The sequence below is a fragment of the Symsagittifera roscoffensis genome, chromosome 4 (genome assembly GCF_963678635.1).
Source record: "Symsagittifera roscoffensis chromosome 4, txSymRosc1.1, whole genome shotgun sequence".
Lineage (NCBI taxonomy): Eukaryota > Metazoa > Xenacoelomorpha > Acoela > Convolutidae > Symsagittifera > Symsagittifera roscoffensis.
In genome coordinates this window covers 39,496,925-39,524,052 of record NC_087065.1, presented here as the reverse complement: position 1 = coordinate 39,524,052, position 27,128 = coordinate 39,496,925, and the positions used below count along the sequence as shown (strand labels likewise).

General features: G+C 34.2%; 1 protein-coding gene across 6 annotated transcripts in view; it reads right to left on the bottom strand.

The window, feature by feature from the left end:
• LOC134844158 (glutamate receptor ionotropic, kainate 2-like) overlaps positions 1-27,128 on the bottom strand; it is a 114,086-nt gene that overhangs the window by 38,842 nt on the left and 48,116 nt on the right. For 4 of the 6 annotated variants that reach the window (XM_063860702.1, XM_063860701.1, XM_063860700.1 and 1 more), the window contains 10 exons: positions 24,995-25,254; positions 24,124-24,177; positions 21,511-21,651; positions 20,965-20,985; positions 16,592-16,825; positions 15,964-16,191; positions 15,357-15,554; positions 14,141-14,276; positions 13,305-13,502; positions 12,621-12,641 (listed from right to left, as the gene is read on the bottom strand). In XM_063860702.1, coding sequence (XP_063716772.1) covers positions 12,621-12,641; positions 13,305-13,502; positions 14,141-14,276; positions 15,357-15,554; positions 15,964-16,191; positions 16,592-16,825; positions 20,965-20,985; positions 21,511-21,651; positions 24,124-24,177; positions 24,995-25,254 — 1,491 coding nt within the window. The remainder of the gene's footprint in view (positions 1-12,620; positions 12,642-13,304; positions 13,503-14,140; positions 14,277-15,356; positions 15,555-15,963; positions 16,192-16,591; positions 16,826-20,964; positions 20,986-21,510; positions 21,652-24,123; positions 24,178-24,994; positions 25,255-27,128) is intronic. The other 2 variants (XM_063860704.1, XM_063860703.1) reach the window with 2 other exon arrangements.

Sequence of the window (27,128 nt, the reverse complement as noted above, 5' to 3'; positions counted from 1 at the left end):
TTTTTTCTGTTCTGAGTAAAACACTGCAGGTTATGTTATCAAGCTTGAATAAATTTCAAAATAATTATTAATTTTAGCTAATTCGTCACATTTATAAATTGAATTAAAATTCTAAAAAAAAACATTTTGAAATGATGATGAAATTTGATTGGCATTTTCTAGCCAATCAAGTTGAAGCAAAATAGTTTCAATTCAAGATCTTGAAATATTACTTTTTGGGCGGAATAAATACAATTTATAGCCAAATGTTAACTTTATTCCTGAAGTTACGAATTGTAGCCAGTTACGATTTGTCGCCTGTTACGAATTGTCGCTCCACGATTCAAAAGGTTTATTTCGCAAATGGAAACTCAGAACAGCAACTCTTTGCCTCAAACTGAACAATAAATGTATTAGAATGAATATTAGATTTGTAATGGTTGTGTTAATTTTAGAATTTAATTAATTGAAATTGAAATTAAATTGAAATTTTTTTGAAATTATTTCTATACGAAAGTAAAGGAATAATTGTGCTCGGGGTGGGTTTTTTTCTTCAGAAAAATTTCGACTAGTTAACTAGCCATTTTTGACAGAAAAGGTTTCGTTGTCTTGAGCTTAAATTTGAAAAGATATTTTATCTGTGATTATTTTTCTCAAAATTATAGGGGTTTAAAGACTGCCATTTTGGCCAATTTGGGACAATTAACGCGCGATGTATTTCGCACTGTTAAAGCGTAAGCGGAGATTTAATCCGTCTTAGAAATCGATCCAAATTGGTTGAAAGAAGCTTATTTGCCATAATTGATGTGTTGTTGCAAGGAGCGAAAACTATCTTTTTTGAATTTTTTATGACGTGTGGGGGGATGATTTTCATAAAAAAATTCAAATTTAAAATTTTTTTAAATTTTTATTTCATTTATTTTTTTAAGGTTATTATTGCTTCATAAACCTTAAAAGGCAGTTAGAACATTCAGGGCTTCGCCTTGATACGAGCAGTCTTGTTTTTTTGAAATCACTTGAATTATTTGTAATTATTTCAATTTATTGCTTTTCAAAAGTAGCAATTAAAAATAAAGTAGCATGCAAAGACTAAGATTAGAAAAATTACTTGCAACCATAAGTTCAGTTCACCAGCGGATCTAGGAGGAGGGTGTTTGTACTATTCGTATTATTTTGAGATATCCATTTTTGGCTGACGGACCCTAAATTTTTTCTCTACATGCGCCTTCGGTATCAAGAATTACTCATTTGCAGGGGGAAGCGCGCGCCGAAAAAACGCGATTTTTTATTTTTTGGTCAAAGTTTTCCAAAAAATGCCTAAAACGCCTTTTTGGCCAGTTTTTTAAAACTCGCCTACGGTGCAGAACATGAAAATACACTTTTTATAGTCACAATACACTTTTTATAGTGATTTGTGAGTGCTCGGAAAATCAGCTTGATTGACCTTAAAAAAGGTCAATAAATTCTCGAGATTTTTTAGAAAATCCGCCTCCCCTTCTGGAGAAAACCCTAGATCCGCCATTGCATAAGCATAAGTTGATACACGTACTTGCTATCAACTTATGTATCAACTTTTGGCTGTACCCTGCACGCCTGGCCTCCATCTAATTTTAAAAGCAATTTGTCATGCGTTATGCGGTGGTTTTACATGAAGTCCTTATATTTTGATTATTGTTCCGACTTTTGAAGAAAGTGAGTAATATATATTAAGGCAGATTTTAGAAAAGTTGACTGCTCCCAAAATGATTATTGCTCCGAAAATCTTTGGATTGCCGAGTGAGTATTGCTTGCACTAAATAAAAGTGAGGAAAACTCGATTAAAACTTTGATAGTTTGAATCTTTACGCAAATTATTAATGCGTGACACATTATCCGCACTCATAATCGTTCCAAATTGAAATGAGGCAAGCTAACTGGTTTTATTAAAATTCATAAGTTGTCAAAATTTAAATTAACAAAAACTATTTGAGATCAATTAATGCGCAGTCGTAACATTCTATGATACGAGCAGTCTTGTTCTGACTTTCGTAAACCGTCTTAGAAATGGTTTCAATTTGGTTGAAGGAGCCCATATTTGTCATAAATGATTTGTTACTAGGAGCGAAATCTATCACTTTTGTACTTTATATGGCCTGTGGTGTGGATGATCTTTACAAAAAATCTCAAATTTAAAATTTTGTTTTTTATTCTATTACATTTAATTTTTTCACGTTATTACTGCTCCATAGACCTTAGAAGTCAGTCGAAATTTTCAGAGGTTTGCCCTGATACGAGCAGTTTTGTTATGCTAGTACTTCAAAGTACCGAAATTCGGACAATCAAAGACGGCGAACTGAAGTGAAAAGTTTCTGGTGGAGGGCAAAAGGAAACAAATCGATCTTTTTCGAGCGAAAAGATTGGTCGATCTATAGTTTTTCAGTTAAAAAGCGTACGTTTTGTCGATAAATATATCACCCACCTCGTTTTGGATACTACACTTCATAGCGTGCCAAAATTCAGGTTTTTACCCGATTCAATTATTTTCCAAAAAAATTGAAAGCTTAAAAGTGCTGATGAAAATGAGAAGCAAGGTTTGACTGATCAAGCTAGTTAGCTTCTCAAGCTAATTTGTGAAAAGTTAGTGTCAAGAGCTGATACTTGTTCTAAGTTGACTTTGTTCTTTAAATGAGTTTGAAAAGTTGGTATTTTTGTAATGACAAACGGTGAACCTTAGACAGCTGCTGTAATCATTCTTTTGATTTGTTACGTTTATGTTTTGTTCTAATTCATGACGCTTAAAGTTCCTCGTCTTCCTTTGATTCCACGTTTTCAACAGCTGTGAATCCAGCGACAATCTCCATCCCAAGGGGTCCCCCATTTTGGGTCACAGTCATACTTTCATCACTATCGAGCACGTGAGCTACCACAGTGGGCGGGTACTTCTTGGCCACATCCTGCATGGTAAGAGTCACACATTTATCCTTCACGTCACATGAAAGGTGATAATTTGACCCTGGGCGTTGAATCTCACTGGGTTTTCCGTCCATAGTGACTGGTCCAATCACATTTCTGTTCGAACCCCGTCTCTGGATCAAGTAGTACTTGCAAACGTCCTTGCAGGACGTTTTAAGACGAAACGTCGGAATCTCTGTGCATTCGGAAGCTGGTTTGGAGCATCCGGAACCCCATGAATTTGCCAATGCCGTACGCGCTTTTTCATCTTCGGGTTGCTTAGTCAATTTCCAAGTTTTGCAAAAGGGTTCTAACTTAGGATCACAAGTGGCCATGTCAAATATAAACTCGTTCAAAATTAGTGTATTGGTTATCGAATTTGAGTGATTTCTTCAGCAAAGTCACAAACAATGTGAAGAAAATATGACGTCACATGTGACACCAGAAGATTAGATTAATTTAGCGGTAAAATTTAAGCTTTCTCTGTCGGGTGGATAACTATGTGACTCTTTCCCAGATCAAAATGAAGAATAAAGTAACCGATCTTTACCTAATTGTCAACGCCTAATTAGTTAATTTTTAAACAATGGGACAATACAAACAAAAAAATTCAAATTTCAACCCAATTCAACCTAAAAAACAGGGAATCTTTTTGGCTTTTTTTTACAGTTTTATCAATTTAAAAAAACTTATTTAAAATGAAATATGATGTTCTAAACGGCAACAAAAAGTGTCAGCGTGAACAAGTGAATAGGGCACTTTTCCACTTCCCCTCACAGTTTTGAATTTCAGTTTTGAAAAGCATCACGCTTTCAGCCATAAAATGTACGACAATGATAAGAAAAGGTAATTTTAAATGTTTGTGGGGGAGTCGAAAAAAGCCGTGATCAGATTTTTACAATAAACAGGAAGGTAGAAAACTGGAAAAGAGCACTCAATTTGAGTTCTCCTCTTGGAAGTTTTCACCCCCTCCGCCGCATTTAAACTTAAAAGTTGAAAATTTGGGCTCTTTTGCGCTCCTCCCACCTTTCAAAATTTCAATTTGACTCTCCCCCTCACCTCACACGAGCATCAATTTTATGGTCTAACGAGTGGTGGCTCTTTTCCAGTTCCCCCATTCAAAAAAAACGAGTTTTATATTTGTTTTACGTGTTATTACGGATAAATGCGTGAAGTTACGCTGTAAAGTATGAAGAACAAATCTGTTCACAGTTGTTGGTTTGTTCACCACGCCAAATTTCATTGCATTGTGACAACGTCAAATAGACTTTTCCAAATTGAATATGAAAGGGGGGAACTGGAAAAGAGCCCGAGTGGTTTTAGAAGGTTGATTAACAGACCAAATATGTTTGTCATGGGCTTTTTTCCAGTTCTTCCTCTTTGATTTTTTTTCTGAATTTCAATGTATGAAGTCAAAATGAGTGTTCATGTTATAAACTGCATTCAAACCTGTCAGCATGAACAGATGAACAATTTTCTACAATGTTTCTTACATGCAAATTGCCGTGTAAACTATTTTCGAACAGCTGTTTTTTTTTGTAATTTACGAGGAAGGTGGGAAACTGGAAAAAAGCCTTGTCATGGCCTAACTAGTCTGTTTGTCAATTTCTAGCACAATCGAACAATGTGAACAGTGATTTTAATTATAAAAATTTACAGGTTATTATAAAAAATTCAGTAGTGGGGGGACTGGAAAGGAGCCAAAGTTAGTTTTAACGTTTTCATTATGCGATGAATCTCTGTAGGGTCAACAAGCTAATTATTGTAAAAAGATTTGTTTTTCATACCTCATATAGTAGCATCACGCCCTTAACCATAAGAACACAATAACTATAAAAATAGAAAGAGTCAAAAGTTTGAAATGTGGGAGGGGAGTGGAAAAAACATTTTTCACACTGCACGATTGTTAGCAAAATGACATTTCACGCAAACAATCAAGACAATTAGCGGACTATTTAAGACAAACAAATTTGGTGTTCTTACTTAACCTTGTAAGCCCACTCCTAACACCATAACCTTGATGCTCGTGTGTGTTTAATGCCCGCCCCTGTTTACATATGCTGAAACATGATTCTCTAATTCTTACTCAAATTGATTTTTGCTGTTGCAGTCATAATAAAACATATCAGCGTGAGCTTTCTCAGAGCATCAAGTTAAGGGTAAAAACTATATGATTATGTTTCTGAGTTTATTTGTTTTTTTTTTCTGTTCCATCATGTTTCCATTTACCGCCATAAGTCAAAACCAGTTAGAAAATAAAGTTGTGGAAATTGAATGAAATAGAAAACCAAGTCAAGTACACAGAGGCGATAAGAAAAGTGTTAGAAAAAAATCAAATACACGCCAACTTGGATAACTTTAAATCAACCACTTCACGTCAAACAAACGGCAATTGATCACAATGTTGTGGTTGGAGCAAAAATTCCTAAATATGATAGAAAGCTCCCGACTTGTGACCGAGATATTCTCGGGTCAAAACTACTTCTCAAATCTAATTAGAGAAACAAATCCGTTTGAAACAGATGATTTTTACCCATTGGCTGGCTCATTGGAGAAATATACTTTGCAGAAAGTGACACTTGCACTCAGAGAGATGAAAGATATGAAAATCCCAGGACTGGAGCGAAAGTGAAACTATTACTTTTTACATTATAAAATGTTTTAGGCGATCCGTTAAAATATAATTGAGGGAGCGACGAGAAACGGTCTCTCCATGGTATTATGGGATATGCAACATGCAGATGACCTTGTGATATCCGCTGAAATATAATTCTAGTTTATTGTGAAGTTTAACATGGAAACAAGGCTTTGCAAAAACTCAGCTTCAAAATCAGCGTGGAAAAGACAAAGCTTTTGATTCATGCCAAAAATATTTTCCTCAAAAATAAGAAAATATATATGCACTTGTTGTTTGAAAAGAGTCGGTGCCAATTCAATACGCTGCACTTCTTCTAATCAATGAGTGCATAAAAACAGCCCAGGATGCAATAATCCTTCCCGGTACCACTCAAATCAGACTGCTACTCAGTGGATGAACAATTTGAAATTTGATTTTCAACAATTTCGTTGAAAGTGACGGAACATGTGCATCAATGGTCAGAGTAGCAGCTTTCTGGACAAAATGGCGGCAAATAGCGCCCTTGCTGCTAAATAAAAATATTGACTAAATTACAAGGCGTCTTATGTACGGAGCTTGTCTACGGGCAGTTCCGATGTACGGCTCCTGAAACCTGAGCGCAGACCAAGGCCATATCCAGTTCTCTTAAGAGAGCTGATTTGAAAGCGCGGCGTAAAATTACAGGAGTCATTTATAAAGACAGAGTTACCAACGAAGCAGTAAGTAAAACGACAGGTCTTGTTGATCTGGTCCAGCAACAAATGCGGTCGAGATTACGATGGTATGGTATGGCCCTGTTCACCGAAGAGAATATCACCCTGTTTTAAAATCAACAGACCATGTTTCAGTTCCAAGGAAAAAACAGCAGGAAGGCCTAAAAACGCTGGATCGATTGTGCTAAACGAGACCTGAATTCTTTAGGCCTCAAATTCACAGACTGCCTTAATCGAATAGCTGGAAAAAATGTGTCATCTAAATTAGTAGCCTGAATAATTTCAGAATGCCATAATTAGAACCATTGCTTATGTGCTTTGCGGATGTCTAACCCCTCCACAATGGGAAAAGGGACAATAAATGCATTAGTAGTAGTAGTGGTCTGTTCCCTCTTCTCAGTTTTCGCGAATTCGATTGCGATGTTTTTAACAAATTTCTTTGGTAATATAAGTTACCAAAACATGTCTCTACTTGACTACCTTTGTTCTTGGCAAATTGTCGTATGAACAATTCTTAAAAAATTTTAAGTTTTGACTTAAGAACAAGTTGCGAAACTGAAAAAAAAAGACAAATTATGAAGACTAAAAAGGTTTGTAATGGCCCTCTTAGTTTTCATGTCGATTTATTAAACATCCGAATTTTTAATAACAATAATAAAACTAAATTTTCGCAATGATAAAAAAAAACATTTATTTGTTTTTTCTTCAGTGAATTTAACAATGTTATAGTTAATCTAAAGGTTCCATAATTAATGAAAAACTCGTTTAGCATCCCTGATGGAGAATTGAGAGTTCGTTAGTGAAATATGTTCCTCAATTTTGTCTACATTTTTTTATGTTCAAACTCAATTGTGAAAAGCCCACTTTCAATAATAAAAACCAAAAATTGACTGATTTTTCATCAATTTTCAAGTACTTATTTTTAAAAAATTTCAGCAACCCTATGATAAAAAATTATGTTCCAGAGATCTATTGAATTGGAATCATGACTACTCAAAAATTTGGCTCTTTTTCCTTTTTCTCCCACCTGCAAATTTTTTAAATAATTTTTCTCTTCACATTTCCTGATTGTAACAAAAAATGGCATGTGAACTCATAAAATTGATGCATGTGTAAGGTTGGGGTAAAAAGGAAAACGAGCAAAAAGTTTGCATTGATAATTTTAAAGTTTCTTGCGACACAAATGAAAAAGATGCAAGGTTCTGGCATGTTTCTTCCAAGGCTTCCATTTTTATTAACTGTAGTTTAAAATTCGTTATAAAAAATTGCACTCTTCACGCAATTTGTTTTCTTCGTGCAATCTGAAATGTGACGTTTTAAAAAATTACTGAATTAATCTTTAAAAAGCATCTGAAAAACTGAAAATCTAAAATGTTGAGGAAATTGTACAAATAGCGGCGAGGTAATTTTTCATACAGTTTTGACTAGATTTCTGCAGGGCTTGCTTTCCCCTGAAAACGTAAAGTTTTATTGTTGATGTGCAAGCTATGCGTTTTGAGCAATCGTCTGTTAATGCAACTGTCGATTTTTTCTTCAAGATTAATTTATACTTAGAAGGGTGACTAATTTTTCTAAGTATTGTGCCTTTTTTAAACAAAAAATTGGTAAATATATCTATATAATATATGATAAGCAATTAGCCTACATATCTTTCGCGATTTGCTAAGTATCTGCAGGAGTTTTGCAGAAACTTAAGAAAACGGCTCTTTTCGAGTTTCTACTCTGCTTGATTTTTTCTAAAATTCAATGTATGAAAGTCTATTTAACGTTTTTTTTCTTGTTCTGAACTGCATCAAAACGTGTCAGCGTGAAAACGTGAACCATTTTTTTTACAACTTTTCTTAAATGCTGTGTAAACAATTTATAAATAGTTTAAAAATGTAACTCTACAAAGGGTGGGAAACTGGAAAAGAGCTAAGAGTACAATTAACTAAACCAATTTGTTGTAATTTGCTATAGACTTACAGAAACTATTTAAGACAAAATATACCTATGAAATTATTTACTCTTATGCATTAACGCATTAACCCTATCTACTTTCCAGGGGTGTCGATTAGCATGCCCATTTAAAAATTTGGAGATTTGTTTTTTCAAGTTTTGTTTAAGTAAATTCGAAAATTGCAATTATAAAGCGTGCGCTGAACCGAGTTGTTAATTAGATGAATGAGACATTACGGAGCTAAAATGTGCTGTAGATAGACGCACAATTTACTGTTTGTAGATCTCTGGAGTCCAGAGACAAGTCTTAAAACATCTTAAAATTTTGTTGGAGCGATCAAAGAAAAAAGAACAAAAAACCAAGGAGAGCGTCCTTGTCGCGGAGTCTGCTTATAGTTCAGTTTAGCCTTTTTATGGAAATTTGAACTCCCCGAACAAACCAATTGGTTTTCGAAACTTATTGAGGATCTCTTTAACTGTTCCCCAAAAGGGATGGATTCGTCCCTAACTAAAAAATTAATATAAACTTGACCGTTGAGTTAGTTCTTTACAGGGGTCGCAGCTCATTACTATGTACCATAGAGGGAAATAATTAACGAGATCCTCAATGATGCTTTAGACTCAGTTGTTTTTCGTTCGAATAGGCACATATGCTAATCGCTACGCCGCCGTATGTTTCGTATTTTGCTAGAAATCTGCTCGAGATTTGTGGAAACTGTATTTTCACTGATAAATTGCCAAATATCTGTTAAATGTTGAAAAACCTACGAAACGAAATTAAAATTTAACAAAATCAAAACAGTAAAAAAGAGTTTTTTAATAAAATCCAAAATCTTACTTAATTTTTTTTTTTAATTTGATTATTCTCTATAATGAAAGAACTCACGCAGGGTTCTAAGGCCTTAAATTGACACCATTACATACAATATTATTTCGAATTTTGAACAAACTTTCTAATTTTTTGTTATGCATCACGTCTTATTCATAGCATATTTTAAACTCATATTCACGATATAATCCTAACTACGTATCGTATCATTTTTCTAAGCCGTATCATTTGAATACTCAAACTATACGAATGCCGTTATGTTTGAACTTCATATCTGCATATCGATTTTTGCCACATGGACACAAATTCAATTGCTAACTTTCATTTTGTAAAATCTTCGAGAAAAAATCATAAGCGAGAATTTTTTTTTGAGTTCCCAATGTGCTTATTTTTGGAATATTACAAGTTATTTCAGCATGTTCATACATTTTTTGAAGACTTTCCAGTTGAGTTAGTGGTATGGTAGAATCGTTTAGAAGTATAAAGTGTAATTGTACGCCTGATTTATTTTTTAGTTTTGCATAAAATTTTTTCTATTTTTTCAGATTTTTCGATAGAAAAACTTACTACAATTTCAACCATACGTTCACAGAAATTACTGCTGTTTTGCATTTTTTACCTAATTTAAAGAGTAAACAGCAAGAAATTCAGTGAACAAAAGTTGCAAAAAACAATTGAAAACTTCCAAGCTGAATTTTTGATTTTCTTCAAATCAGTCTCTGGTCAAAAAATTCTCTGCTACTTGCACAGCTTTTTTCGTTATCATTGATTAGAAGCCATGTATAGCCCTTTAGCCTGCATTGGCTCTCTGAGCGTTTACCTCTTAAGAGGCTGTGTTGTGACTTAAAACGAAATTTCGTTTCGTGCTTTCATGCATTTGTTTACCAATGATTTGTGATACTGTAGATTTTTTTTTTTAGTTTTTCAAAATTTTATAGTTGAAGAGCTGCTATTAAAAACAGTTCATACCGACTCATTTTAATTCTTTTCATATAATTTGTCATTTCTGACAAGCGTGATTTGAACCCTTATGATACTTTTGACAATTCATCTTTAGCTCAGCTTCTATGATTTTACGATAAAATAGTAGTTTTTTAAGGAAGTTATGGAGTTTTTAACAACAATTACTTTCAAAACTTTCCATTGTATAAAAAACAAAGTCTGCAACAGTTTTTCATCACTTAAGGTAAACACATTGATTTTTGATAGGTCAATTTGGATGAAGCTATTTCTTCACAAAGTAACCTGCATCCATTTTCAAGCGGTAATATTCAATAATATTATGATTTTACTGCCAGTCTTAGTAAAATTGAAAAAAATTCTATTATAATCAAATAATAGTCGATTATAATCTCTCTTTTTGAAAAGAAAAAAAATCAGTTATAATACATTTAATATAATTACAATCGCGTACTAATCCATCTAGTTTTCAATCAATTATAAACGATTATAAGCGAATATAACTAACTTTTTATGCCATTTCGATTTTATTTGTTATGCACAAAAAAATCATTTTAATCAATTATACTTAAATTTAATCTATTTTGTTTGCCTGTTTTGTCTTCGACCTTGAGTCTGAATTATTTACATTTTAAATTTTATTTTGGACAATGGTTTATATGAAAAATGGGAAAATCGTTTAAGCAGACTTCAAATCGACTCATTTTTTATAAGTTCATTTCTTCTCGATTATGATTGTTTCATGATGCGCTTTTTAACCACTAAAATATCAGCACATTGCTTTAGTTTCAAGACTTGCACTTTGCATTCACAAGCAAAAATATGACCGATAACATTACTGGCAAAAACTAAATGAGTAAAACTATGAGCCTACAAAATGTCTCAAGTGACGCACGCCAATTATGACGCATTAGCAGTACCAGTCAGTTCGAAAAAAAAACGAAATTACCCAAAAACATACCTCAATTTGTAGAGCAGTCTATGGAGCAGTAATAACATGAAAAAAATGAATGTAATAAAAAGAAAATGAAACTTTTTTTTAAATGTGAGATTTTTTTGTGAAAAGGGTCCTCCCACATGCCATATTAAGTACTAAGTGTTAAATTTTGATCCTAGTAACAAATCAATTATGGCAAATAAACTTCCTTCGACCAATTTGAAGCGCTTTCTATGACGGATTAAATCTCCGCTTACGCGTTAATAGCGCAAAATATATCGCGCATTAATTGTTTCAAATTGGCAAAGTGGCAATTTTCACTCCCCATAACTTTACAAAAAATGATCACAGGTGAAACATTGTTCTAAATTTAAGCTCAAATCGACAATACTTTTTGAATGATATAAAAAAAATTGCGTGAAAATGGCTAATTAAAAAGTCAAAATTTGTCTGAAGGAAAAAAAAACCACCACGAGCAAAAATATTCCGTTTCTTTTGTAACGAAAGTCGAAACAAAAATAGTCTGTGTTAATATCCTTAGCATTGGCTGTACTTAATAACTAGTTATCAATCAAAATGAACACTTTCATAATGAACACTTTTTAGCGCAACAATATTTGCGACTTAGGTTGAAAAAAAAGATAGTTAAAACTACAACACAAGCTTTGCTTGTGTAATAAGATATTATAACCAATTATAATCGATTTAAAATTGTAAAATGGAAAATATCATGAGCATAATTGGTTATGAATCCTTTAAACACCTAAATTTGATAAATATAATCAATTATAGTTGTCAAAAAATCAGCATAATTATTCGTTGTAATCGATTTCTTAAGCCTAAACTTGGATGTGGGAATAATTAACTATAACTTGCGATTATTTTTTCTGCGTCACTCAAGTCGAAAAAGGTAACAAAGAACTTTCTCTCTCTCAAAAACCGTGGAATTTCTTTAACTATGTACAATTCAAGCCTATGTACAAAATTTGCATGTCCTTAACCGTAGAGTAAGTTCTTCATACGGATGGAAATTCGTTACTATGTACCAGAGGGGATAGGTGGAATAGCTAAAGAGATCCAAACCGCGAATCCCTCGGATTTTACCCGAGACGACCGTCTTTTTTTGAGGCATCTAGATTTTTGTTGAAAGCACACCAGAAATGGCAAGACTAGGTTCATGAGTTTTCGTTATAGAGTATAAACAACAACCGAAAAAGCATGATTCATATATGCAGACTTTATATCTACGTAACTTCTAAGAGGACGCGTCTGGCATCATATAGTACTGAAAAGCGATAAGGTATAAGGGGGGTGATAAAAGAGAGAAAGAAAAAGGGGAGGGTCGAAAACGAAATGAAAAGATAGATAGAGAGGGAGAGAAAGAGAGAGATAGAGTGGTCGTGCAATCAACAGAAGAGGCACTAAACCGATGTTAATTGTTTTACTTTTTATAAATTTCTCGCAATTGTTATTTTATTGACATTTTATGTAAGTAATTTTTTTGGGATATTTTAAGCAGTTTTTGCTGTTCTTGGAAAATTGAATTTGAAGGTTTCATTTTTCAATCAGATAAAAAATTCTTTTTTGTTTTTTTAATCTTTCGTTATATTGTAGCTTCTGTTGGCTGCACTCGAAGAGTAAGGACAGAAAAAGGGCACAACTGGCAGATGGTAATAAAATAACACTAAATTAATAACGAGGTGATTAGTTAGTTACCCGACTTCACCAGAGCGACTACTGCATGATTGCAACGAAACACATTGAAATAAGGTTATACTAAGTGGATTTACTTATCAGTTTTAAGTTACCGTGGTTGGGTTAATAAAAGGAAAGATATGCCAAGAATTCAGAGGCAAAGTAGTCATATTGGCATTTATAGTGTCTTAGATTATATCGGTTCGGTATTGATTGACCTCAAAAGAATCATCCGTTATTGCTTTACCTGGTATGGAAATACATTCGTTTTTACTGTTCAACTAAAACAACTAACTTTAAACCAGGATTTCGGGAGTTTAAACCAGGAGTTCCAAGACTTTCGGTACAATTTCTGGAAACTATTTAACTACATATTATGTTTTGCGCGTGTTAACGCAATTATGCAAGACTGATTTTGGCAAAAGGAAAAATTGAAACGACCGCTATTGAATCAAAACCCCTCAAAACCTTCCCATTCTTTGAATACCGTCGATTGAAAAAAGTTGGAACTGTTTTGAAGATTTTTTTTCAAATTATGATGTTGTTTTAGTTGCCAGTAAAAGACCACTTGACCATTTGACAATTAAGTTGACTCGCCTTTTTAAAGCTTGGCTGAAGGAGATGTTTATATATTTTTTAAATTCAACTTAAAAAAATTGGCGAAAAAACAACATAGAGAAAAGAACATGAATGAACCGGACTGACCTTGCTGGAGTACGGATGACATGGTGAACCAGAAGGAGTTCTTGACCTTGAACTTCTCCCGGTCTGACTCCTCGGCCTCTGCGGCAGTGTACTTAGTGTAGGGACTGACTTTGGTGATGAAAAGCAATACGCCCCCCTCGAAGATAATCGCCAGTAGAATGCAACCCCACACCTCGTATGTCAGGGGACTCAGGAATCCTGCCACATGCAAAATAAATTCAGTTATACAGAAAATAACAACTACTTAACCATATTACTTAGAAACTCTTCAATGACTTGGTTTTTTTACATTAATCCGATACGAGGTCTGTGACCTATATCGCTTATAAGTGTGGCGCATTTGATTATTTGGCTATTAAAGACGAGTTAAGTCGCGACATAAAGCCATGAAAAGTCGCAACATATCGTTGCGCAAAATTTTCAAACAGGTTTGTCAAAAAATTTTCTGCTCAAGAAAAACACTTCGTCTGAATGATGCAACAGTTTCCTTCAAAAAACACATAGACCTTTAGCCTGGAAAAAAAGAAATTCAAGTTCGGTGGGATTATTTATAGTTTCTGTAAGTGAATTCTTATAGATATTTTTTCTAACTGACTGTGTCAGGTAGTCTAGACCACAGTCATTTTCAGTTTTTTTTTTCACAGATGCGCCATGCTGCATTTTTTTGTCGACATATTTTTAGATCAACCGTTTTTTGCATTTTCTGGAAAACCCACTTATTCCCTATTTTGAGGATATCTTTTTAGCCGTACGTAGATTCTTTTTTAATCCAAAATGACTAGTTTGAGTGTTTTTTTTAAACTTTCAAGACAGATTTCCTACAAGCGGTGACTCACCAAGTATGTTTGCAGAAGTGGGTTTGGGTTTGGAGAGGATGATGCCGACCCCGTAGTCCATGTACCTCACTGAGAAGTCCACGTATTTCTCCCTCTCTGCTATGATAGTCATGCCACTTACGGCCATGTCCGCTTGCTGTACAGACGACAACAATCAGTAAATAAACGGGATCTACTTAACAATGTCCCCCCCTCACCCCTATGGTACCTACTTAAGAATCTCCAACCCCATAAATAATCACAATAAAATATAACTGAGCTTTCTATTGAGAATTCTAATTTTGCTACATTCTGATTGGACAAAAAATTGACCATTTTGATCTACTTAACTATCTCCCCCCTTTCTTGAAAGGGACAGATTATTAAGTGGATCCAAAAAAAGTATCCCACCATAGGTTGTTCACCATAGAAAATAATGCGCAACTATACACATCCATATATGGTTTGTATGGAAAATGAATGATATCTAATCGTTGCACATTGATACTTTTGAAACTCGAAAAATAGATGTTTTTTGAAACAAATCATTATCTTCTATTGCTGTACAAGTGGCAGGTCTGGCTACATCCGCTATGCAAAACATCCGAACTTAAATAATAATTATGTAATTGTAATAAAATGACGTTAGAATTTCAAAAACAAGACGTACTTCAATTATCCGATTTCAACTTAGCCCATTCTCGGTTTAAGGTCGGCGGTGGTCGTGCTACGCGTACATCGCCTCTTCGCTGTGATAACCGGCTCGAATTTTTATACAGATTCCTACCCTCCGCTGGCAAGCTCACCGCACTTTGGTTAAGGAAAATCAATTTGGTTAAGAAATTTTTGAGCCGCTTCCTGATCAGTGGAAATATTAAAATCAATTAGTTAAGGATGCAATTGGACGTGTTAAGGATGGCAAAAATGGATGCCAAAAAATCATAAAAAAGGAGGTCCCTTTGGTTGGTGGGGGATCGAGCCGCTGTTTAAAGGGTTATTAGTGGAAATAAAAAACAATAATTTTTGAGTTTATAACTTATTTTCAAAATCAATTGTTATCAAAATAGAGCTTTTTTTGCGGCCAATAAAGACACCAATCGATAGGCAGCTAACTAGCCATTGCCATTTGATGTTCTTTCAAGATGGAACTTTTTGGATACATTTGGTAAATTATAATCAAATTGTGCCCTCGTTGAAAAAAAAACTTACAATAATATTATTGAATTGTTGTATTTACCTTGTTTACTACTTCGCCCACGGCTCCCTTCCACTGCCCCTGCTGCATCTTGCCGTAGCCCTGGACGTCGTAGATCTCGAAGCGGAAGTCCAGTGCCTCCGAGATGGCCAGAAGGAGGTCGTAGCAGAAGCCACTGTATACCACTGAACTGTTCGCACCGCCGCCATCGACCGTTGACCTCTTCATGAACGGGTTCTCCTAAAATATAAACGGGCTGAAAGGAGAGTTTTCCTAGATTAACGAAATAGTTTCCGACTTTCCTGTAAAACCTTGATTTGCCAAATTGAAATGGTAGGCTTTTTGAACTCCAATTTTTTGAACTAGAAGAAAAAACAGCTGGTGGATGTGTTTACAAACCTCACGTCGCTTTTTTGAAAAACTTACAAAAAAGAAGATCTGCTTCTAATATTCTAATCACCAAGCTTTTAATCAAAATTACATTAAAAGTTAGTCAAAAATTTGAGAAATAAAAAAAAACATAAGAGAATGTTGAAAACAATTTCCAAAATTATCAAGCAACATTGAAAAAACTCGCAGTGTGAGCCTTCTGCTGATGAAAATTTATCTTTTAAATTTGTACAGTATAAAAAAGACTGAAAAAACTTACGGCAACAGTGACAATACGTAGCGTGCGTCCCTGCAGTCCCGTGTAGCTGGAGAAAGCGGAGGCGTCTGCTCTCAGTCCCTCGGAGGGAGTCCAAGTTCCCGTGGAGTTCCACTGGAACGAGGTCTGATTAAAAGTGAAGATGTCGAACATGGGCACTGCTCGCTCTTGCTTCGAACTGGACCCCGACTGACCCATGAATGTCTGGACGAAGTTGCCGTTATCCAGGGTCTGACGTAAAAAAAAGTATAAAGTAGAAGCAGAAGAACTCTCTAAAGGGAAGTCATTAAAATTTCATGACTTTCAAAAGCAATTCACGATAGTTTAGGTAATTAAAATTACAACCTGCGTCTGGAAAAAAAAAACTCTTTGCCATTAAGGAACCGCGCTCGGCTTTTAAAAGCTTAAAATCATTTGGCTTATTAACTAATTCACAACTTTGGCAAAAAAGTATAATAAAAATAGTTTGTTTTCAGGCAGTTACAGTGTGGGAATTTAAGTAAACTTGCAAAAGACAATCATTGGACCTAGAGGTCCGTTTCCGTTTGAAATGGGAGTACATCAATGTTAACTTAAACACTTGCAGCTCCCTTGGTAATACATTTTCATCAATATTAAACGTTATTCCTACCGCTCGCAGATTGTTGTATAGTTGTTTTCCGCCACTCCATTGGTTTGGGGAGTTGCTATATAGCCCCCCTGATGTCCCAGGATTGTATCCCCCCGACGATACTGACCCCCCACGACTGTTGTCTGCGGGCCAACATGTGAAGTTGTTTTTCTGGGGAAGAGTAACTTTGTCCCCCAAAGTGTGAATGGCAGTTGCAACGTAAGACATTGCATCGTAAACGTCTTTGTCCAAGGCCTGTAAAGTAGACTTGATTTGAATAGTCTATATTGAAAAAGCTTGTTGGTTGATTTTGAATTTTGATAGGTTAGCATACTTTCAATTGATTTAGATAAATTATAATTTCAGATAGGCAACATATGTCAGAAGATTCAAAACTCGATAGCAAATACGCTTTTTTTGGCTATTAGGTGAAATTATATTACTGATTTTACACAGGTTAGTGTGACTAAAATAAATTGTACAGTGAGTTCAAAAAACTAACGACAGTCTTGTCTAATTGTTAAGAGTTTCAACTGCAACTTACAGTGCTGCAAATAACTATTTTAAAACTTCTAATTAGTTTCCGTCTACTGGTGCGTTTAACTCTTGATCTCAATTGTTTTTATTTGTGTTTATTATACAGATTTTGAGTTAAATGAATCAATGAAAAAAAGTACTAAAGAACAACGTTATGATAAATTTTTCTCTTACTATTGTTTTTGACCTATTTACCTCGAATCAAATTAAAATAGAGCTCTTCAAATATATTTGTTTTTTTAATCAACTAGTAGCAGTTTTATTTATTTTGACTTAAACTGGTATACATGTAAGTTGTGATAGAAGGCACGAGAACTAAGACTTAAAAACCCGTTTATTGAATATACCAAGATGACACCATATGAAGTACATAATAGAATATGGATTTTCAAAAATCTAAGAACATCATCCATCGAAAATGTATTCAAAATGATTATATCCTCCACCACAAACTAAAACTGGTCTGTTAAAGTATCGGGTACTGTTGATTTCTTCTCCGGTAAAAAGCATGCCCTGACTTTCTTAAAAAACTGTCATAGAAAGGGTAACAAACATTAATGCTCGCGGTATTTTTACCTTCAGTTCAATGTCTATTAGAAAACTTTTTAGGATTTGATTTGAAGCAAAATAATTAAGTTTTTGGTGCTTCCCGGGTTAAAATCATATAGGTAATCAGTACTGTCAAACTAAAACAACAAATTTAAGAAATTTTTAAGTTCTGTATAAGGAAGTAAATCAGTAATTTACTGTTTTTATCTGACTAGAATATGGAAACTAATAAGTTTTTTCCAGTATCGTTGCAGAATTGAAGCATTACTGCTGCAATAATCTTACGTTTGTAACAGTAATGGAAACAATTTTCTCGAAGCTTCAAATCAATCAAAATTCTGTTGATTGTCGTGTTTTTTATAGACAATTTTTAATGGCTAAACATAGTTGAAAAACAAAGTTGGTTTTTACTGTACAAAAACACAGAATATTCCGACCATAGTCTTAAAAATAAAAAATAAAAGTTTTTTCAATTCAGTGTCGTTTTTCTGCGTGTTGTGATAAAAAGATCCGAATGAAAAACAGACCTTAAGCATTTTCTACAGTCATAGTAAAAAAAGTCATTTGCAAAGGATTTTTTTTGTAGAAACATCACAAGAAAAACAAAAAAATCGCACAAAATAATTTTTTTTTAAATTTCATAATTTTTAAAACTTTTTGCAGAAGTTTTTTGTTGAAGTTTTTGATTTTAAGCAAATTTCTCTAAGCAAGGAGAAAATATTTTTCAAAAACTCTTAATGTCGTTCGAATCACAAAGGAAAAGGCTTTTATAGGATATATCACCCGACACATTCCGATGATTATTTGTGGTAACTAAATTTGCATGACAAACAAAAAAAGAAAAAAAAACTATACCACAGCCGAATACAAGCTCCTCTGTTCTTTTCAAATGGTCGGCAAAACAAACAGAAAACGCAAAATACTGCAATTATTAAACACTTTTTGTCTAAAATGTTAATTTGGTTCGGTATATTTGAAATTACTCCTGGAATAAATGCGTTCACGCAAAACAGGCTGGGGTAGTGCAAGTAGAAATATTTTTCTGAAGAAAAAAACGGGTTCCATTTATCCACGGTGGAAAGGACCAACACAAGAGCTGTTGTGCCCCTGTTTAAGAACCACATGCAATTTTTTTGGTTATTTTTCTGGGCTGGGTAATAAACTAAATAAATATTTTTTCATAAACTAAAACATAACTGCTCACACCTATTCATGTGTTTCGAACAGGTTTCATAAAAATTGATGCCCCTATGCAATGTCGAGTGAAACATAATTTTTTTGTGCTGTTGGCTGCTCTAAATCAAATAGTTTCTCTCAATTCATTACGGTGTAATTTTTGTTGGATAGAAAAAATAATTAAAATTTAAGCGAACACCATTTTATCAGAATTGGGCAAACTGCTGATATAGACGTTCTCATTTTTTATTGATTAGTTTGAGGGCTGTTTAAATAGGTATATATTTGAGCTCAGTGAACTGAACAATTTCATATGTTTAAAAAGTTAGATCAAATTATCTTAATTACAACTTACAAAGTTGTCTGAAATTAAATTAACCCAAGCATTAACATTCGATTTAATTTAACAAGATTCTGATCAGTGTATTCTAAAATTTTATTGTTCCGACTTTCGAAATGAAAGTAACGGAGTATTTGTGCTCGGGGTGGGTTTTTTTTTCTTCAGACAAATTTCTACTTTTTAACTAGCCATTTTTGACGGAATTTTTTAATATCATTCAAAAGGTATTGTTGTCTTAAGCTTAAAGTTGAAAAGATATTTTACCTGTAATCATTTTTGGTAAAGTTATGGGGGTTTAAAGATTGCCATTTTGGCCAATTTTGGACAATTAATGCGCGATAATTTTGCGCTATTAACGCGTAAGCGGAGAGTTAATCCGTCTTAAAATCGTTCCAAATTGGTTGAAAGAAGCTTATTTGCCATAATTGATTTGTTACAAGGAGCTAAATCTATCTTTTTGTACTTTAAGTGGCGTGTGGGGGGATGATTTTCATAAAAATTTCAAATTTTAGAAAACAAATTTCATATATTTTAATTACATTAAATTTTTTAATGTTATTACTGCTCCATAAAACCTTAAAAGGCGGTCGGAACATTCAGGGCTTCGCCCTGATACGAGCAGTCTTGTATAGTTTTTATATACTGCAATTTTGTATAGTAAGTTTTTTTTGAGAAGAAATCACGCCGAGCACTAACTTAAAAACAAACTATGGCCCTGATAAGTTTGTATATCGCTGCCAGTCTTTGACTGTTCCGATTGCCCCTTATAACTGGATAAGTAATTTCTAGTTCAGAAAATTGTTAGAATTATCGGGAAAAAACGATTGATCAAATTAACGATGAAATTAATTCAATTTTTGTCGTTTAAAGAACTTAACATATTGCGCGTTATGTTTTTAAAATTGTCAAAACTGGAATTTTTCATGTGCCCATAATTGTACAAAAAAACCACAGGCGAAAAATATGTTTAACTTTTAACTCAGTACAACGAGTTGAAAATTATCTCAAAATTTTTCAATTAAAAGTCAGAATTTAAAAAAAAACAACTGTACAACACAACACACAAGTATAAATATTCTGTAACTTTTTTGAAAGTCAGACTGATAATCTCAATCTTATTCAAATGTTAAGCGTAAGAAAATAATCTGATTCTTTTGTTTCATAATTGCCAACATGGTGCTTTCAAGGAAATTAGTCGAGTACCAAAAAATTAGTATCTTACACTTACAGTATGGGAACAGAAAATTTAGCCATTGGAGTTAACCATTAGAAGTTTGTAAAATTACATGAAATTTAAGGGAATTAGAAGCTCGCCACTAGTCATAGTTTGTTTTTAGTGAAACTAGACCCGCGTTTTTGAAAACTATTGTGCATATCTAAAGAAACTTTTTGTCGTCCAATTTTCCATAACTTCGTACTAAATTGACACTATTATTTCTGAACGCCAAATTTTTTCAATTCATGCATTTGACTATGTTATGTCGAGTTAAGTTGGACATTTACAATGGTATGATAATAAGTATGCCGATACAGCGTGTTCGCAGTCAAAAAGCCGATGAAACAATTAATTTCTATTGGCTTTAACTTTAAATTGAATGTTGATGCATTACCTAGGATTTTTTCGCCTCAATATTTTTGCAGATTATTCGAGTTTGCAATGAAACAGTTTTTCTAAGACTCTCCATTTTTTATAATATTAACGATACTTCAATTTTATGCTATATCGGCTGATTGCCCGGACAGCGCTGTTGCAATAGATGTCAAACCATTTCAGAATTTACAATTCATTCACCTGAAGAACCAAAGTTGGACGCTGAAATAGCAACCTCATTAAGAGCTTGGACAAAAATCCTTATAATACAATAAACTTGTGGCACAGCAGTTTAACGAAATGAAGAGAGAGGGGGACTGCTTATACAATATCCACCAACTCTTAACCTTTTTTCCAAAGGAGCTGTTGTCACCAATATACTGTAAATTTGATGGTAGGCGTGCCCAAAAAACCCATTTTTTTCTTAGCCTCCAAAAAGTTCTCCAAGTGATAATTTCTTCCAAACAAAATCATATATGCTGCTAAATATTTTTGGACAGGCTTTTTCCTAGCTACGCAATTAATAAACTCTTTTTATTATATCTGATCTAAATCAACAATTTTTGAGGGAGGGGAGGATTTCATTTTTAGGTTGAACATTGTACTTGATGAGTCATTTTGATACTACGAAGTAACCAGAGGTGTAACATTCGGTACTGTGATCTAAGGTGGTGGTAGGGGAGGAAAAATGCTGAAAAAATGCCTTTGGGTGACTTTAAAACAGTTTTGAGATTCTGTTTTTGCTACCTGGGTGAGTGCGAGTGCCTGGTTGAATGAGTTGATAGAAGAGGGGAGGTCATTGAAGCTGCTCCTCTGAACAGAAGGGCGCAACACAGTCACTGTCGCCGAAGTGCTCCTCGCAGGCAGCTGGGTGAAGTTGAGTCCTTGCTGGAAACAAAAACACTAGTTATGTCACATGACACAGACATCGAAAAGAAAGTTGCAAAAAATTCGAACGCCAATACTGCGATTTAAAATATTGAATACCAATATGGAATTCGGTTTTGAACTTCATGAATATTTCAACTTCAAAACCAAGGTTGTCAGAAACTTTAATCATGCAGGTAAAAAATTACTGGGGGAAAAACGTCATTCGAATTTTATGCAACATTCTCTAAAATATGTGCTCGACTGTTGTTTTGGAGTTAGTAATAAGTGCCTTGGAACTATTGGAGTTGAAAGCAGCTTCAACAAATCAAATTTCAGCATATTCATATCAAAATCTTGCAGTATTCTTGCTTTTAAAAGTCATTCTGATTTGACAATACGCGGGTTTTTGAGGAGTTTCATTGCCAATAACTCTCCGGAACTTGAGGGGAATGGAATGAAAAACAAAAAAAGCTCAAGAGTATAGGCGAAGGGACTGTTTTCCTAGCCTGTGTTTCGGTTTCCAATTAAACGAACATTAATTTAGACGAATAGGGAACTTCAAACCCTATTTGATTTCTAAAGCTTTTTAAATTATTGGTAACTGACACAATTAGGATGATGGTTTAATTGAATACCTGGCTAAAGCAATTAGCGCTATGCTAAAAGACACGCATGCTAAAGGCTAAGCCCGCGGGCGAATCAACGTCACATGAGCAGCTAGAAAAGTGGCAAATAATTAAAAAGGTTGGTGACTAAAACTTAGTTAATTTCCATTGCTTTTGGCGGAGCTCTTTGTCCAAATTCAAAATCAACCTTTTTTGAACTATTTTCATTTGATTGACCAATTCATAACAGCTATTCTTCGAAGTTATTAAAACAAACCTAATTTTGCCCTGAACTCAAAAAATTCAGGCAAATTGAGCTCTCTTAGATAATTCTAGTAACTGTTTGTTGAGGGTGGATGTAAGATTTTTGCGAGGTGGTGGTGGTAGGAGGGGGATTTATAACGTGGTTGTCGAAGCCTGCATCAACTAACTTGAGTTTTATAGCGGACCAAATTGATTTTTGAACTTATCCAAAAAGCTAAAAATAACCTGTTTAGTAAAAAAAATGGAGAATGTTTTTTGGCTGTGCCATCCACTCTAAAAACTAGAACATATTGGAAGCAAAGGCGGCAATTGAAAAAACATATAATTTATTTCGGGTATGTATCCTAAATTAGTATCAAAAACCGAAAAAATCTTTGAATGTTGGGAGATTGAATTCCTGAGGGATAGATTATAAATTCACCGCTGCTTTCGTTTTATGCGCTAGCGTTTTTAATTGTAGAACAGACGACCAATGTTCTTCTCATAATATATGCATTCCCTCGGCTTGCGTAAAATGCATGCCGTAAATGGTACCAAAGGTAAGAAGGTACCCTTTGACCGCTGAAAAGAGCAAATTCGTTGAAAAGAGCAAATTTATTGAGAAAATACAATTGCAAAAACATTGGAAAACTGCCCAAAAACTGCCTAAATTCCGTCTTTTTGACGTTTAAGCAGAGCTCAGAAAATGTATTTGGTCGGAAAATGTTTATAATACGTATCCCCCTCCCACCCCACAAAAAAAATTAGATCCCCCTCCTTGTACAACATTCCTTACAAAATATTGAGGGGGAGAAAATGCTTTTTTGCTCCTATACGTGCAATAACTGAATTAAAAGTGGGTAGATTTTAACTAAAATTGTTTGCTCGCGAGTACGCTATCGCAAGTAGACTGGAAAATAAGACGCAGAGCTCAGAGGTCAATGGCTGCTTTCTGTATAGATACACTGTAAGGGGGAATTCCTCATGCCCAAAAGACCGAATCCCCATAAATGATATCAATTAACCGAAATTTTATAACGCCAAAGAATTAAGCTGAAAAACCAGGTAGTTTTGAAGTGTTTAAAGTATGTTGATTGTTTGAAAAATTGAAGCCATTCGGTTCTTTGGACATGAGAACAACCCCAGACTGAAACGATCAATAATGCCTCGCAGGTCATGAAATTCGGCAGCTGTTTATTAGTTAGTTAGTACCTTTGTAGACTAAAAACATGAAACACTAACACTATAAATAAAAAACAGTTCAGGTTTTTACGTTCAGACTCAGTTTTTAAGTTCAGTTCAGGTTGATATTACTATAAATTCACGGTGTTTGACCCGACCAAATACGGCTGGGTGGATCAAAATTTTACAAATTCGAAATTTGAAAAATACAGTTTATACTTTTGCCTGAAATATTTCCCAATTTCATTTCTCAACTTTGGCCAATATCTGATTCTTCAATTGGTCGCAATTCCATGTGATTGCATTATATCATCACTATTATTTCAGGGTGCATCTTTTGCCAGATTTTTTCCTGCCGTGGGAACTAGTTTTTCAAAAATGACGAACCTTGCAGGTGTTAAAAAGTATTTGACTTAGCATTTAAGTTCAAACTTATTTGTGTGAACGAAAATAAACTAACCGGTGTGGAAAGGACCCATGTGATGCTTCCTGAAACCAGATCTGTAGCGATAGCCTGAAAAACATTAGATAAAAACTATCAATTACTTTTCAGTTCTGCTCCAATGAAATCATAAAAAATTTCCATGAAATTTAAAGTTTAATTTAAAATTTCGGTCACTTAATAGGGATGGTGACCATTAGGGAGTGGAGTAATGGGGTATCAGGGGTAGTTTTCAGGATAGTAGCGAGCCACACAACGCTCTTTATGGCTTGAGCCGAACACTAATTGGTGCATAAATCAGAGTTCGACCGGATTAACATCTCAAAAAGTATCTGTAATATATAATATGCGTAATTCAGGGTCACCTGGCAGAGTAAGGGGCAGACAAATCCCCCCTTTGGTTTTATTTTACAATTGACACCCTTTTTGCCCGACAAACTTGAAAAATATTTTGAATATTCTCGAAAATTTGAAACTACCAATGATTATATGTTGATTATATTTAGTTCTCATATGTTGTTATGAAAAAAGACTACTAAATATTACCAAAGGGGTTATAGGGGTGTATTTTTGTCCAATTTTCACCAACAAGAATGCCTAAAAACAGCTCAAAAAATCTGGCAATATAGGATCTTTGTAATGCTTTGATATCCTTATGAAAAAAAATGGTTAAGTTAAAAAAAAACATAGAATTATCAAAAAAAAAATTGGCATCCCTCCTATCTAGAAAAAATTGTAAATCGCCCTTGTTTTCAGACGCGAAAAAAATTCAGATTTCCACATTGTCAGGCATAAGTTTGAATGAGTTTAAACTATAATTTTGAAAGATTTTCAACGCATTGTACAACTTGACAGCCACTTTTTTAAAAGATATATGTGCAGGCATTACCTGTTTGAAAATTCCAGTCACGGCCGCTTCTGACCCCAGAGCTATGAACACATACTCCGCAGTGGAGTCTGCTTTGAGGGCCTGCAGAATGAGCTCGGTGGCTGGGTTATTAGAGAAGGAAGAGGACGACGACGAAGGTGGAGATGATGTTGAGGCGGGGGAGAGGGAGGAGGATGGGGTGGTGTTGAAGGCGGTGTGAAAGAATGTCAGCCGGGGCAACCCTACCAGAGCCGCTTTTACTGATTGACTTTTCTGACAGTCTAACAAAAAACGCAAAACAATTATAGTTTTATATAATTTTGAAACAAAAACATTATATATCTACGATTCATTCACGAGGGAAACGGCTAACAGATGATTATTTCAATACAATACGACGAGACGCTGTTGTGATTGCCTCTTAGTTAAAGGCCAATAAGCAGTTTTTGGTAACTTCTCTGGCTGGCAAAAGTTGCCTCGCCGTTGAAAGCAGCGAACGCAGCTCACGATTTGCCTCGAATTGCCGATTTTGCGACTGATAGCGGAAGACTAAATCACTTCACAGTCGCATTAAAATGCAATCTGACGGATTTCTGGAACTTAGGAATTGCGCAAAGTTCAGGCCGCAAAAAAACGGAAATGATGCGTAGAAGTTACCATTATACACTTACGCTGTTAACTTAAATTGCAAAACTTTGAACACTTAAAAAAACAAAAAAATATGATCAACAATCCTAAATTGTGTTCGCCTTGTTGATTAAAAAACTCAATTGAGAAATGTTCTTAAGCAATCATTAGGACTGTGTGTTTCAAAAGCTATAATTTTTTCGAGGCAAAATAGAGTGCCCACACTCAGTAAAAAGAGAAAATAATAGATTATAATGGAATTTTATTGTCAGTCTCCATAAATTTCAAAAAGAATTGATTATAATCGATCAAAAATGGATTATAATGTTGCTATTTTTCGAAACAATAAAAATCATTATAATCGTTTATAATCGATTAAAATCGATTATTTTTTGAAAAGATTTTTTCTCCAAGTTTATTGAATTATAATCCATTATAATGGATTATAATCCATTTTTATTCAACAGTTGTGTCATCGCTTTAATTCTTTTCACGGGTGGGCGCTGGGTTTCCCCCTTTGAACTCTCTTGAGATATTCATTTTTGGTGACGGAGCCTAAGAACTTTCCAAAGGCGTCTTTGGCGCCAATTTTTTGGGGGGAGAGCGCGCCAAAAAAAACGCGATTTTTAGATCAAAATTTTCCAAAAATTGTCTAAAAACGCCTTTTTTGACCTTTTTTCATAATTTTGCCTGCGGCACAGAAAATTTGATCAAAATGGGCTCTTTGAAGTGAGTTACGAGTGCTCATAAAATCAGTTTGGTCAACTTAGAAAAAAGGTCGACAAAATTTATGAAAAACCGCCCCCCTCCCCCGAGAAAGTCCTAGATCCGCCCCTGCTTATAGCTTAAACTCACATTAAATTTAATTCTTACTGTATTTTTATGCAGAATAGCTAAATTATAATCCATTATAACTGATTTTTTTTTGTGATAATATTTTGATAGTAAAAAGGATTATAATCTATTATAATAGATTATAAGAGATTTTGGAAAAATTATAATCAATTATAATTGATTATAATTAATTGAAATGTCACCAAAAATGTTGAAATTATAATGGATTATAAATCGTTTAAGCATCTAAAATTGGCGCTTATAATTAATTATAATTTTGCTAAAAGTACGATTATAATTATAATATTATCGATTATTTTCTCTTTTTACTGAGTGCGGGTGGTTTATTAACTAAACTATTAAAAATAACTCGTGCGTGTCCTCATAGTCTGTGGAATTGCTTGTTACTCTATTCATCCTAATTGGTTACACGAAAAATAATCATTTTTTTTGTATATGAACAATTATAACCTTGCGCATGGTGGATATAATTGCATGTTCAGGGTAAACCTTTTTTTTGTTTTGGTAGGCAGAAAAAGGGCAGCAAAGAGCGCAAAATTGGGAAATAGTGAATTCTACGTTTGTTTTGCGCTTAATTCTTATTAGATGTATAGAATTGAACAAGTGCAAATTCTTTGTCGAAACTAATTCAGCTTGAGGAAATAAGGTTATCTCAAAATCGTTTTGTCAAAAC